At 39.3% G+C, this 14331-nt stretch overlaps 1 protein-coding gene across 4 annotated transcripts in view; it reads right to left on the bottom strand.

Annotated features, from left to right (window-relative positions):
• Positions 1-13993, bottom strand: part of LOC136712325 (mediator of RNA polymerase II transcription subunit 13-like) — an 89048-nt gene extending 75055 nt beyond the window's left edge. For all 4 annotated transcript variants that reach the window (XM_066688830.1, XM_066688831.1, XM_066688833.1 and 1 more), the window contains exons 1-2: positions 13754-13993; positions 112-349 (exon numbers count right to left, since the gene is read on the bottom strand). In XM_066688830.1, coding sequence (XP_066544927.1) covers positions 112-349; positions 13754-13825 — 310 coding nt within the window. In that variant the 5' untranslated portion in view covers positions 13826-13993. The remainder of the gene's footprint in view (positions 1-111; positions 350-13753) is intronic.
• Positions 13994-14331: the final 338 nt, after the last annotated feature.

Raw genomic sequence — 14331 nt, 5'->3', positions numbered from 1 at the left:
TTCTCTGTCAAGTTTACCCGTCTTTGTTAAATAAAGCACGACCTTGAAGATTTCGTCGGTGTTGGGTGGGGGGGGTTTGGTTGACAGGGCAGCCACATGCTCATCACTCACCCTCCAGCTCGTGGTGGATGATGTCAACCAGGTTTGGCTCTTCGCCCCACCAGAAGATCCAGAGCTCCTTAGCGTCGGGTTTGACGTCTCGCCGCCACACGCACAGCAGGTTGGCATGGACACAGCGGGTGAAGCTGCGAAGGATGGGGTCGTCCTGGGCCGGGGCAGAGATAACCGGGCCACATTCCCCATTGCCGCGAAAGCTGTAGCGCCGCCATTTAATGCCGGTCAACTCTGCCTGCAGGTGGGGGGGGAGGAAGACACAGGGGTTAATTACAGGGCATCAGCAAAACACACTTCTTTAAGCCACCAATTTAGAGCAATCACAACCTGTCCCCAGTTTGTTTTTCTAAATGCTTACGGAACCTCTGCATTACTCTGCAGGTCTTAGTCTTAATAACATGAACAAATCGGTTTATTAGATCCATTTACCTGCAAAAATCCAGAAAACTGGAAAACACAATTGAAAAGGTCTGACAATGCACCTGAAGCAAAACTGAATCATAAACATCCCCAGGAGAGATCAGTCAGTGAGCAAAGGTGAGCTTTAGTGTGTAAGGAGGGACGTTCTGCTGCTTTTTGCTGAAAGAAATTAAAACTCTGCAAAAACTCTGCGAGTGTCCTTCTCGTCCAGAGTGAGGACTGAGTGGGCACAGGCCATTTCCTCCCTTTAGTGGAAGTTGTCACCTGGTACAGTATTCCATCTGACTACATTTGCCCATTTTATTGTCCCCTCATGGTCTCTACAGACAGGCCCAGTTCGGCTGAGAGAGAGAAAGCATTTGATCAAAAGAGGGGGAGGGGGGATGTTGGGGGCACGGGAGGTAGGAGGGTTTTGTGCTGAACAACGGTGTGATGCGTTAGTCCTTCGATGCATCAAGGGACAATTCCTTTCTGGAGATGTCCTCTCTGTGCCGTAGCATAATCAGAGATATAAACATTGGCACATCAATAAGCCATCCTAAAAATAGATGCAGGCAGAGGATGTGCTTTTCTGAGCAACCCCCCCCCCACCATTGTACTTTGTAACTGCAGGAGTGGAAGTGCTTTCAGCTGGATTTTTTTCCCTCTATGACAGGCTACCAAACTCCAAGATTTCATCACCTGAAGATTCATAATTTACAATTTAATTTCTGCCACTTAGTAATAGTTACCATAGAGTCCTGTGCAAAACCACAGCAAGGTGTGGGACAGCAAACAAGTAAAGCATTAATAAGTATAGTGACCAGAATGCAAACCATATGTTACAGTACAACAATGTGTTTCCTTTATAATCAAGCACTAAATATTTTGGATTATAAAACATAAAAAAATGTAAACACCAGTTACAGGGTTTTGTTTATGATGTTAATGTAATCTGCGACACTGGTATTTTAAATGTTAAAAGTGTGTTGAAGTTAACAGTTGATCCACTATATGTGGAAATGGAAAAGTGGCATTGTACAAAACAGCTCTTTCATTTTATGGAATCCATTAAATACAGAAGTTAAGGTATTAATAGATTTTAAAAAATCAGTATTTGGTTGAATTACAAACAGTTACGTTAATTATTAACAATGCACTATGTACCATGTTACTAATGTAGTACACTACACTACACTTTAAATATACTCACTTTTAAGATTTATTTATACTTCAGTATTTATTCAATTTTTTCATCGCAATGTAAAACTTATGGAATTTGTGGTCACCTGCATCGGCTCAGGGAGTATCAATATAAAACTAGTCTTCTGGCTCAATTTAACTACACAATATATTTCGTTTATTTTATGATCAAACCAAATTAACAAGACAAGCACAGAGCGCCTTCGGAACAATATGTCATGTCCCAATTATGTCAAGGACAAGTCTATATTGCCCTGTGCTTTCCTGTAACTCCATCTGCCTCTTGTGGGGCTGTTACACTGTTCTATGGATTGATGATTCAGCACAGATTGCCACTTGCCATGTTAAGAACAGCTTTTTTTTTTTTTTTTTTTTTTTTTTCCTCCACACACTCAGAGGTTGAAAATGAATCTGCCTAGGCCCAAATCAGAACTTTAACCTACCAGCAAATCACTAATTAAAAAAAATATTTAAAAATATTATAAAGCGGCTTAATAAATCATTAATAAATCAATAACTTGTATCAATAAACTAATTGGCGAGAGGGTACAAATCTGTTAATTGCAGTTCACAGTAAGGTCAAAGTTTTGATTTGGCCTAGGGCGTAGTGTTAAAACTATGGGTTAAGATCCAAGTTTGGGGTCATGTCTCCAATCGGTGAATTCAAATGGGACAATTAAGGAATTTCAATCAGAACTGCTTCCAATACAAAATGCCACGGACAAAAACAGCTTGTGCTGAATGTCAAAGCAGTGCTGTGCACCTCAGTTTAGAGCAAGTATTGTACAGGCCTGTCAGCAATGCTTAGCCTAATAGGAACACAGGAGTAAATGGCCAGCCTTGTGCATTGGCTGGCATGAGTTTGGAAGGTGGACAAGTGACTTTGCTGGAAAAGCCTGTCTAAGCAGGAACAGCCGAAGAACATAGGAAAGTCATGTGTGTTTAGGAGGAGGGACGGTTGAGTATAAGTCAGGGAAGGCCAAGAAAGGGAAAAGGGGGAAAAGATTATTTTATTATTAACATGAAGAAAATAAATGAGCTGGGGATGTACAACCTCTGTAATCTGAGGACAGAGTCAGTTCCTATGACTTTCCAAATTGCAGCAGAGTATTTTATTTACTGACATGGAAACAAAGTAAGCTGTTTGCCTTAGATCAACATTTTGGGTTTCTTCTGTTTCTATTTTAATTTTTTGTTATTTTTGTTTAGCATTATTGAAAAAAAAAAAAAAAGAAAAACAGATGTTGCATTCATGTTTGGCACGGGCCCGAGCTCGGAAGAGAGGGTGACGTCAAGCCTGAATTAAATCTCGAACAGGCCGTACTTTGGGAAGCCTCCAGTATATCTGCTCACTCGTAGGCAGGGCTCTGTAATGCCATTCCTATTAAATCGCTCCCAAAACGGATCACTGGTTTAAAAAATAATAATGACAATCAAATATTTTACTTTCCACCCGCAGAATGCATACAAAAGTGTATGAGTGAATGGGGTGGAAGGAGGAGGCAGGGTGTTAACCAGACCTCGAAGTACTTTTCTGAGGTAAGGCGGTACGTGGAAGAGCACAGGTTTGAACTGATGGAACTGCTGTGTGGGGGTTTTGAATCTACCAGGTATACCATCCCTGCTAGCAGAAATCTAGTTTTGAGAGGTTGATAAGGGGATACTGTTAAAGTGAGTGACTAAATTAAGTGGGGAAAAAAAGCAGTTTAAGATGTATTTTGCAAAAAGGAAATGTTCTCTTACTTTCAAAAAAATCTTATTAAAATAATTATCTTATTCCATTCAATTTCCATAATTTCTTCTTAAATGTTGCTGGAATTTTCTTAATATAAGCAGAATTTTTATTTCTTAAGAAATTGATTTCTTTAGTGATGATTCAGTTTACCGTAATGCTTTGAATAAACAGCTAAGACTCTTATTACTCTTATTAGAAGTACAAGCCACTTGTTAATATGTCTTATCAGACTTACAGGAAGACAATTGTAATATATCAAATTATTTTAACATACAGTTTGGTAGCCTGTCATAGAGGGAAGGGTATAGCAGCAGTGTCCCCCACCTGGGATTGAACCTACAACTCTCCACTTCATAATCCACAGCCCTAACCACTATGCCACTCTGATGGGTATTGTATTCCCAGAAATGACCAGGACACAAACCAGTAGGCTGAGCAGAGTGTTTTTACTTACCACGCAACTTTTAAACTTCCAAACAATTGCATCTTCCTCCACAAACTGGGGATGTGTTAAAAAACTTTGGAAATCCCAACATGTTACAACACCGTGCCTAATCAAAGTGGTGTCGTTCACTACCCATTCTCCTACGGTCACAAAGAGTAAACACCTGCCATGCCAAACATCTTTCAAATCACTGCCAAATCAAACACTCCTCGAAAGCCTCCAATCAGCCCTCTAGTCAAGAAATTGCTGGTTTCAAATCTTGACTATGATCAGTGTTCCCATGGGGAACACACAGTTGGCTGAGCACAGCAAACTTGGGCGAGTGTCACCTCAGCTTGCCATGTAAGAGCGACCCCAGGTGCCTGCGAGCTCCACAGCGTTATCATCAAAAGCTGCAGTAATCTACAATGCAATGCTCCGGATGGGGGTGATATGCGCCGATGGACTTGCAGTGTGTAAAAGCAGCAGATGAGCATTTGGGGCACAATTCCGGGGACACGTTTAAACTACTTACATCTCTCCTGTGTCATTAAAGTACAGGAGTGGTAGTGCTTAGCCTAGCTGATTAAGAGAAGCTGATTCCTATTAAAAAAGCACAAGCATGGGAATTCATTTTACGTCCAAAATATATCATTTACACAACACGGTTTATAGAGTAAGAAAGAAAATGCCATTTGTTGTGTTGTGACAAAACTGCAGCAAAACACTGAAAGTGCCACAAACCTCTCTAAGGGAGTTAGATCAGCATTGAGGCCTTTCTTGCAGGGATCAGTACACCTATGCTCCCCAATCCAGTCCTTAGCCTCTACAAATCCCCAGTCTCTCCTCTCCGTTTAGTTTACACCTACAGACCATTTTAGCCTTCTGTTATACCTTCATTTTATGCACTTTCATGTGGAGATGAATCATTGTAGTGATGTTGCTACCTGTGCAATACTGTGTATATGTGCAACATTATATATTAGTGTTACTTATGCCATGTATGTTGCCTTGGAGAAAAGAGTCTGCGAAAAAATTGAATGTTCTTATATGATTAAAGCAGTGTAGATATTGAAATAAATGATCAACTTTTAGCTGGATCAAATATCTTGGCCACTACTGTTGGTGGGTGGACTTAATAAAACAGATAACAAGGGATATACCTCTAGTTACTCACCAAATGATAGAGGAAAATATAGCTCAGGCATTGTGAATAATTCAAGTAAAACTCAATCAATGTGTAAGAGAATAAACATCCCTTTCTCTACTAACTTATGTAGTATAATGTAACTAACCATGAGAGATTACATTCATTGATTAATAATCGTCTGCAAGACTCCTGGAAATTGTTTAATTTGGAGACACTGTCTCCAGGGTTACAGCAGGATGGTTTCAAACAGTTTCAGGTCTTTTTCAGTCGGCTGCAAATTAGCCAAAGACAAGCCTCTGTTTCTCAGTGGCAATTATAGAGAGCAAGAGTTGTCAATTTAGTGGATCTGTTGTCGCATTTGAAGATATGAAGCTCCAGTCACTACTCTAGAGTATCATTAGTAAACACAATTTTCTGACACTGAACTATCATTATTTATGATCATTATTTATTATTTTATTTATTTATTAGGCCTACTACTTCCCAGCACAATTTCTGTCTCTTTATGGCCTCTCTGACCGATTTGGAAATAGCTTAACTCATAAAACCAATACTTATTTGTAGCTGTTTTGTTGTCTGCAATTCTCCAAAGTGTAACCTGCTGCAGTTTTTAAAAAACTTTCCTTTTCCTAGAATGGAACAGAAACTCTACACACTTAACTCTAAAATGCTGCTTCATATATCTCAAGTATTAGACACTATCAAATTACTTGCAGTTGAGGTGGATCCACTTAACCTAAACCTAAGCGTGTTTCAACTTGCAACCCCAACTGCAATACCACTACAAGAACCTTTTGTGGTTTGTGTTTGGGGTTATGAAGTGGAGCCAGCAATGACGAATCACAACCGAAGATTTTGAATGGGCGCTTAAAAAAAAAAAAAAAAAAAAAAAGATTTTTTCAAACCATTGACTTGAACTCTCGTGCAGTACAAGCACAGCAAGTTTTCCTGCCTTTGAAAAGTAGTGCTGAATTGAATCTGCTGCTGATCCATTACTTACAAATTGAGTTATTCGGACAGTACCAGAACTTCCCCATCTCTTACCATCACTTACAAAGATAAATTTATTTCTAGCATTCCTGTTACCCAGTCCCCACCATCAAGCTCTATTATGTCCACAAAAATTACAAGACTTTTTAATGGGTTGATTACACAAAGTATTGCCTCGCAAGTACGACCACTTCAGCCCTGTCAGTTAGGCCTACATTAGACTGTGAGCAGTTAACCGGGCTACCGTATATCAGCTGGCACAGTGACCAGAGGGGTTAGACCCAAGAGCGGAGGGCCTTCAACTGCTGGACACTAATCAAAGCAAGAAATCAAGCAGATTGCTCTGTAAAACCTTTCCTCCCGTGCGCTGGAGCACTATTTTGCAGAGCCGTATTATTACTTTGCTGCATTCTGCATTTTGTTATTCAAACTACTGCTCACACAAGGGGAATTTACGATGCTTCCAGAAATGGCCTAAAAGCGTCCCGTTATTAACACCAGATAAGTGTGGAGAACTTATTTCTCTTTCATACAATTCTCATTGAAAAGAAAGAGGTTTTGGCAAATGGAAACATACAGCAAATCCCCATAGCACAGTTGTAGGTTAAAGCATTCACACCCTTCATTTTTGAAACAGTGCCCCTGTTAGTTTTATCAATATTGTTAATGCAAAAAAATTTCTTGCAGTGGTTTCAGTGGAGTAGCAGCCAAAAGATTGTTTTAATAACAAATCTGTCTTACTCATAAGGCATGGAGGAAAACAAGGAGTGGCTTACCACAGTATTTTTTCCACTAACTAAAGATTTCCCACTGTCATCAAAATGCACTGTTTATCATACACTAATTGAATGCACACATATCAGTGTCAACTGAACTCACAGCTCCAAACAATGTTCTAAATAGTTTTAGCAAAGCTCAATGTGTTTACATCATTGTTTTACTACTGTTTTACTACACTCGATATGAGAAATGTGGACAGCAACTAGCATATAGGGCCTAGTTTTTGTTTTAGTGTTGGACAAAAACACAACAAAGTGAGTAGGCTATTTGCAATAGTGTTGGGTCAGCAGACATAGTATTTTTCCGGAAAATGTTCTTATAATACAGTAATTGTATCTTGAGATCCATAGTGCAGTCTCTTTATAGACAGAAATAAGGAGAAGCCAGTTTTCCAGGCATCCGGTACAGTACAGAGCACAAACTCCTACCCTTTAAATATGAGCTACTGACCCACATTCAGCTGCAGACTTCAATCAAGTCCTTTCCACTCCCCAACCCCCCTTCGCTGTGTCACTGCTGTAATTTAAGCCCTGTCTTTTTTTAATTGAGCCTTTATAATGAGGGCCTCTTGGCTTATCATACTATACTTTCCACTTAAAGACATTTAATTACTGGGGTTCGATACAAAGAGAGTGAACCCTGTCTGGAGCCTGAAGGAGAACACCCTAATTAAAGCAAGACGGCATCATAACTACGTCGACCCTGAACTGACCGGTACAGATTACAGTCGCTGCTTCACCATCATAAATTCTGCGTTTTATTTTTATTTCTCTTTTTCTTCTTGAACCTAGCGTAACATTTTTCACTGGTGACTAAAGCCTTAGTCACTGAAGGAAAAACAAAACAAAAAACACTCTGTGCTTGAACAGAAACGCATACTCAAGAGACTGCTGTCCTGAACTGAAAACAAATTCCCCTTTTTCTTCTAAAAATGTCTCTAATGCTGGGACATCAGTTTGTATGCGTATCTGAGGTCAGGGACTAATGAGGTCGTATAAAGCGATCGTTTCTGAGATCTCAGTTACTATTCCTTCACCCTGCATTGCCTTCACTCATTACGATGACGATGGGCTTAAGCCAGTAATCGCAAAAGCCTACAAAACCTTGAAGGATCGGTACTTTCCATGGGCAGGGATGGAGCCCACTAGTCTAGCTGGAGCCTTTGTTCACATGTAAACTGGGGATTTCGAATAGCATTTTGTATGCAATTCCTTAAATATCACTGAGAAGTCTGAAAAAATTGTATGATTGACCATAAACTTCAGCAACCCTGTAACGATGACATACATATGCTAATTGCCCTTGTCCACTGTGGTCCAGCTTGTCTACTGGATCATAAACAAACCCATGTGCTTTTACCGCTTGGTCCGCTTGTGTCCTAGCCCCCTGCAGTCTGTGTCCTAAGGCCTTTGGGTCACAGGCGGCTCTGACAATGTATGAATCTATTTTCAATCCATCTGAAATATGTAGAGATCTGCATCTAAATATTCAATGCAGAACCCAGCCGTTCGCCTAGTCTAAATAAAGCTTTGAAATGAAGGCAGTCCGCATGGAGCCGTGCCAACTCCACTGTTTGTGACCAAGAATATCTTTTCTGCAGATAAGCACTGTGCTTTGAAGGTTCAGGAGATATTTGGGGTCTGTGCATAATATCACTCGGCTGTTCTGAATGTCTTTTTGTTTGGTTGGTTGTTTTTTTCTTTGGAGATGTATCACTACTTTTTTTATTTGCGTTTCAGAAATTAAAGCTGAAATCACAGCTTCTTTAACAATTAACCTGCAGAACTGAAGTGGTCTGTGACAAACACACATACAGATTCACATACGTACATAAATAGAGCCAGATCAATAAAGGAAACATCTCTTTTGTTGACTCAATTCTGTGCCTCATCATGTCCCTGATTTTGGAATGAATGAATTAAAACTGTCACTCAGTCCTCAAGACACTATGTATTCTGGTTTTTGTTCCAGTCAAGCTTTTAACGGAATTAAACCACAAGCACATAAGAGAACTAACAAATGAGACCGGTCCCAGCTTGCTTGTTTGGTTGCTAGTAACTTATTGATCCGAGGATCTCATCCAGCTGTTTCAAGAAGGATCTCAGTTCGGTTGGTTAGCATTTATCAGACGCCAATTCAGTTCTTAACCGAGTTTATATTCTGTCGAGTTAAACCTTCTTAATCTCGCAAGTTGGAGATTTAGGTTACAGCTTTCAAAGTTGTTTTGTAGGTATCTTGAAATCTATGCTTGTTTAAGATTGTTTCTCTTTCAATAATACAGAGTTCAAAGTTCTACAGTAACAAAAAAAAGAGAAAATACATTTATCCCCTTTACACTGAAAACCTGACAGCCAAAAATACCAATACCACTTAATGTGTTACTTGGTTACTTTAATTTTTTAATGCAGTGAAAAAGCTAAATAGTTAAAAAGATCAACTTTGTTTACAACTTAGAAATTACACTGAACATATAATTTCTTTATAAACCACAGCTATGCATAATTTATTATCTATAGTTATCTATGTCGAGATCAGTGGACTCAGAATGCAGCATTTTTTTATTTTATAAAACCACTTTATTTAAATAAATCTCTTTTCTGGTTGTGGATCTCATGTAGAAGTGAAGATTAATTTTAATTTGCTAGAGACCAGCTTGTCTACTGGATGGCTTGTGTGCTTAATAATAATTTGGAAAAGTACGCTACTTTAAACCCTGGTGTTGGGATGAACACACAAACCAAATCGCAGCTGCAATAGCATTTTGAATTTAGTGTGACTTTAGTGAAGATTGAAGTGTTTTAGTATTGAATGGATGGTCATGGTTGTCTATGGCTGTACCTCAGCTAGAGGTGTGACAATCAAGGGTTTTACATCGATCATAAAAAAAACATTTCAGGAAAAAAAAGTATTTCTGAATGTCCTCGGATATCAAATCATGTAAACACTTTGCCCAAATCTGAAACATTCATAACGTTTTCAGTAAATAAACAACTAGAATGTTCTGGTAGTATTCAGAGAACTAACAGACTTTGTAAAAATGTACTCAGTGTTCTGCACATGTCCAACGTTTGACGAATCCAATAGTGCCCCACATTTGTCATTTTTAACTAAATCTATTAAGGGTCCTGTCAGTTCAAATTGTGAGATCAATAATAATATATAAATCATACAAGGCAAACTAAAGTTATGGTTCATGGTTTCTCAATTTCCAAACTGATGTAGTAAAATCTGCTTTTTAATGAAATTGTGGATTTCTTCAGTTTAGGAACACCGAAAAATGCTTCTGCAAGACTACTTATCTCATAATGCAACATTCTATATCCTAAGGTAAAACACACAAACAAACCAAAATTATCTGACACCTGTGCTAGCCTAAATCTGGTAAGGAGCCACTGATCCCTGAATGACAGGATGGGACTGGAATGGCGTCCATCTTGCTGAGGGGCCTAAATGCAACCATTAACATGTCACCCCTCTGCTGTCCTGTAATTGTTGCCAGTCCCATGATACTCTTCTGTTGTTCCTTTTTTGCTTCGATCATTAAGCTGATAAGTAGAAATCCCAGTGAGGCACACCTTCCTAGATGGTCTATAAAGGTGAAATCAAGGAGGCCATACAGTCATGAAGGAAACAATGGTCTGAAACTTACCAATGACACCACATCCCCAACCACAATTCTACATCTCAAAGAGGGGCTGTCGAAGTCATGTGTTTCTCAATATTCAAAGATATACAGCTTTACAATTTGACAGCTGAGAAGCCAGTGGGAGAGTGTAGGTATGTTTCTTTTAATTTTTTGTACTATTATTAATAGACCAGTTTTGGAAAAGCAGTGTGGTTTTACATAAAGACAGAAAAATGTTAGATCTTGTGATGGATCAAACTTAAGAATACACCTGTCCACCTTAAGCTCTCTCCAGAAGTCCCCCTCTCCCTCAACCACCCCAGAAATGTATAGAATCAGTAGTATCTATACATGCAGAAGAGTTCAAAAATAGAATTAAACTAAATCCCTGTGAGGATAGGTTGATATAACCTATCCCTACAAGAAAAAAGGAATACAAAACCATGATTAAGACATGTCAACACAGCCATGTGTGATTAATCTATTGCAAATGTCCTCCACAACCAAACTCATTTATTACTCTGCTTTTTTAGTAACATGTAGACAAGTCTATTATGTGACCCATGGTGATATCACCATTTCAGATCTGCATAATATCAGTTACTTTGGAAAGGGCAGTACTTGTATTTTTTGAGGCACTGACAACAAAATATGAAAAAAAAATCAAGGGAGTGTAGACTTCCTATAGGCATATATTATATATACACACACACACACACACACACACACAAAATCATGAAAACAATTGCTTGGGGAAAAAAAGTTCCTCCCATAAAATTATTTCAACACAACCATTAATGAGTTTGCAACATAACTGACACTATACACACTACAGTCACCATGATTTTTAATAACCCCAAGGGAGCTTTCCTTATGCAATCCATGTGAACACCAGTGCAACACCTTTTCTTACAACTTCTACACCAAGACCAGTGACTTGGGTTCAAACTAGCAAGCTCATAAACTGACTCCCTCAGTAGGCGACCTGGGTAAACCACTTTACACTTGCCATTTTCCACCCCATATTGGGTTATCAAAACCTCTTCAGCTCTTCTGCAGAAAACATTCCCAGAGTCACCAAAGCCTGGCAATCAATCTGTAACCAATCTGTAACTCCACAACCCGTTTCGCATTACTCTAATCAAATCTAGGCCAGAACTCTCTGGGCGGCTGCCCACTAGCAGACTCAGTCTGTCAATGACTGTCCTTTGAATAAATCTCTGCTACATCCCCATCCCTCTGCTTGACAAATCAGAGTACTGAAAGACCAAACCACATGCAAAAGGAGAAGTAACAACAGAAAGAGTGCTGTTTGTATTGCTGTGGAAGTTATTATTATCATCATATTTATTGTTTTTATAATAATCATAATAAATTTTTATTATTGTGATTGCTGTGGCTACTGTCTTTAGCTGAGTGTGTGCAATTATTTACACCAATAACCAGAAGCATACTCCGGCCTAGCCACTGTTTTATGGCATTTGCACTACAGTAATGTTGGTACCGTGGCTAGAAAAGGGAGCTCTGAAATATGTTTACCTTGAGGATACCAATTTGTAAATAACACCGCAGCATCTATCAGAAAATCATACCCTGTTGTTTTTTAGTTTAACTGTAGAGTTTGACATTTTCCGTGTGGGTGAAATCTCAGCTGTTTTTCTTTGTAGCTACGCTCAGCTCAACATGAGAGGCTCTGTTGCTATGTAGACGTTCTTTCTTCTTTTGCCTACTAATGTAATCATATAGTTGACACTCAAATCATCTGATAAGAAAGCGGATCCCTGTTATTATATTCACACGTGCTGCATCAGAGACCCTGTGCATTGCATATTTGTAATCCCTGGACCGCAGATTCGGCACAGCTTGCGAAGGCTAGAAATGATACTTCCCCCCCCACCTCAGAGCACTGCTAATGACAGTATAACAAGGCTAATATGAGTTTTTAGAGTGGTTGGAAAGGTTAGAAATAACTATGTTTTTTTCTTAATATATATTCTTATTACAACAGTAGCAATTCCAAACTAAAAATAAACACCACTTTAATATATTAATACATATAATAACCAGGCACAAGGTTGTAAACAGTGAAAGTTGCACCCTGATGACAGATATTAATTTAATGTTTAACTCTTAATACATAATACTCCATATAAGTACTGAATGTTTTATTATTACTGTTTTTGTGTAAGGTTTAAAAAGAAATGTGGAGGGGGAAATCAAAGTAATATATTTGTCTTTGTCTCTAAACACAACAAATAAGCTATATAATAAAATGTAATAATAAATTAAAATGTATCATATTTCTATATCATATCAAACCCTAATAGCACTATGCAGACCACTTTTTCATTATTTCTGCAAAGGTCTGATGAGTTTACCCCAGTGGCTACAAATTTCACACTTTTGCCAATGTCTCAACTAAAAGGTAAGGGCAACAATGTTTCACTTGTTTTGTGTGTTTCTTTTTATAGTAATGATTCACAAGATACAATCAAAACAGTGCAGCACACACCAACATTGCCAAAACTAGATGTGGCCATATGTCCAGATGTAATACTATTAATAATCATCATAATATCACTTTAATACCAATTGACTGATAAGTTTGTGTGTGGGGGGGGGGGGGATTATATTAAAGAAGTTACAAACCTAGCTCAACACATCACTGTCATTAATATGAATAAAATATTATTTAGTACCAAGGTTACGGCCTGCTGTCACAAAACCTGTCAGCTCATGCCTATTTTTTTTTCTGGATATTGGCTGTGTTAAATTCTGTCTAGACCATAACTACATTGGAAGAGTCAGTTTCAAGCTGGAGCCGTTCCTGACACCAACTTTCTTCGTTTCACAACTTACTTTGCCCAAACTGACTCCTTCATGTTTGCAAGTATTTTTAGCCCAAAATGTGTATAGTACCTATATATACAACCTATGGATGCATGGCCATTTCACAAATCACTGACAACATTAAGAAGATCAATATTTACTATACACATAAAACAGCTGGATGCATCTAATAAAAACTATGCAGGAGCAGCAGATAAATGTGGCCATACTGTAATATGAAAATAAGCATTCTTTGGGAATATGGCCTAGGGAGACAAGCTGATATACTGGCTTTACTGCCCCTGTGTTAATGATTGTCTCATCACAGTACCAGCCATTTATTCACCTTTGCACCAATAGTAAAGATCTCTCTACAGAATACAACCCCCCCCCCCCCCCCCATCACACTGTGACAGGGCAAACCTCCCCCTGGTGTGTATTTTAATGGACAGGTTTTGATTTTGCTCTCCTCTTTTAAATGGGTATGATGCACGGCTACTGTACCAGAGAGAAGAGGTTGGAGTGGCAGTCTTCCAGGCTCGCCCCGTTGGCCACCCAGTTCGCCGCTGCAGTCATACTCGTCCGCGGACCGGGTCAGCAGTGCTGGGCATGACGTCACCAAGGTCCTGGGTCGGCACCGACACCGAGCCGAGGCAACTGGTTTTCCTTGACACAATGCAATAATATCCTCCGCCTCCCGCACAACACGCAAGAATTGACAATCAGAGCACAGGCGAGATTTCAAATAACCCCCCCCCCCTCCACCATTTCAACCAACCCCCCCCCCCCCAAGGAAAAAATACAAATTAAGCAAAATGCCCAAATATTGACGGATTCCAACTGGGACCCAGGTAAAAACCCAGTCCAGTGTTTCTCTTTCCGATCGTATCTCCAGAGGGAAGCGAGGAGTGAATTTTGTAAATCCAAAAACGTGGTGGGAAGATGTGGGCTATAATAATGGAATCCAGGTCAGAGGCTCCGAACCGATTCCAAACCAAAACACAGGACACACACACACACACACACACACACACACACGGAAAAAGGGCAGATGTAGGATTAGTAGATCCAGGCAGGGAAGA

This window comes from Amia ocellicauda, chromosome 17 (assembly GCF_036373705.1).
Source record: "Amia ocellicauda isolate fAmiCal2 chromosome 17, fAmiCal2.hap1, whole genome shotgun sequence".
NCBI classification, from domain to species: domain Eukaryota; kingdom Metazoa; phylum Chordata; class Actinopteri; order Amiiformes; family Amiidae; genus Amia; species Amia ocellicauda.
The sequence above is the reverse complement of the archived record's forward strand: the minus strand, read 5'-3'. Positions and strand labels throughout refer to the sequence as shown.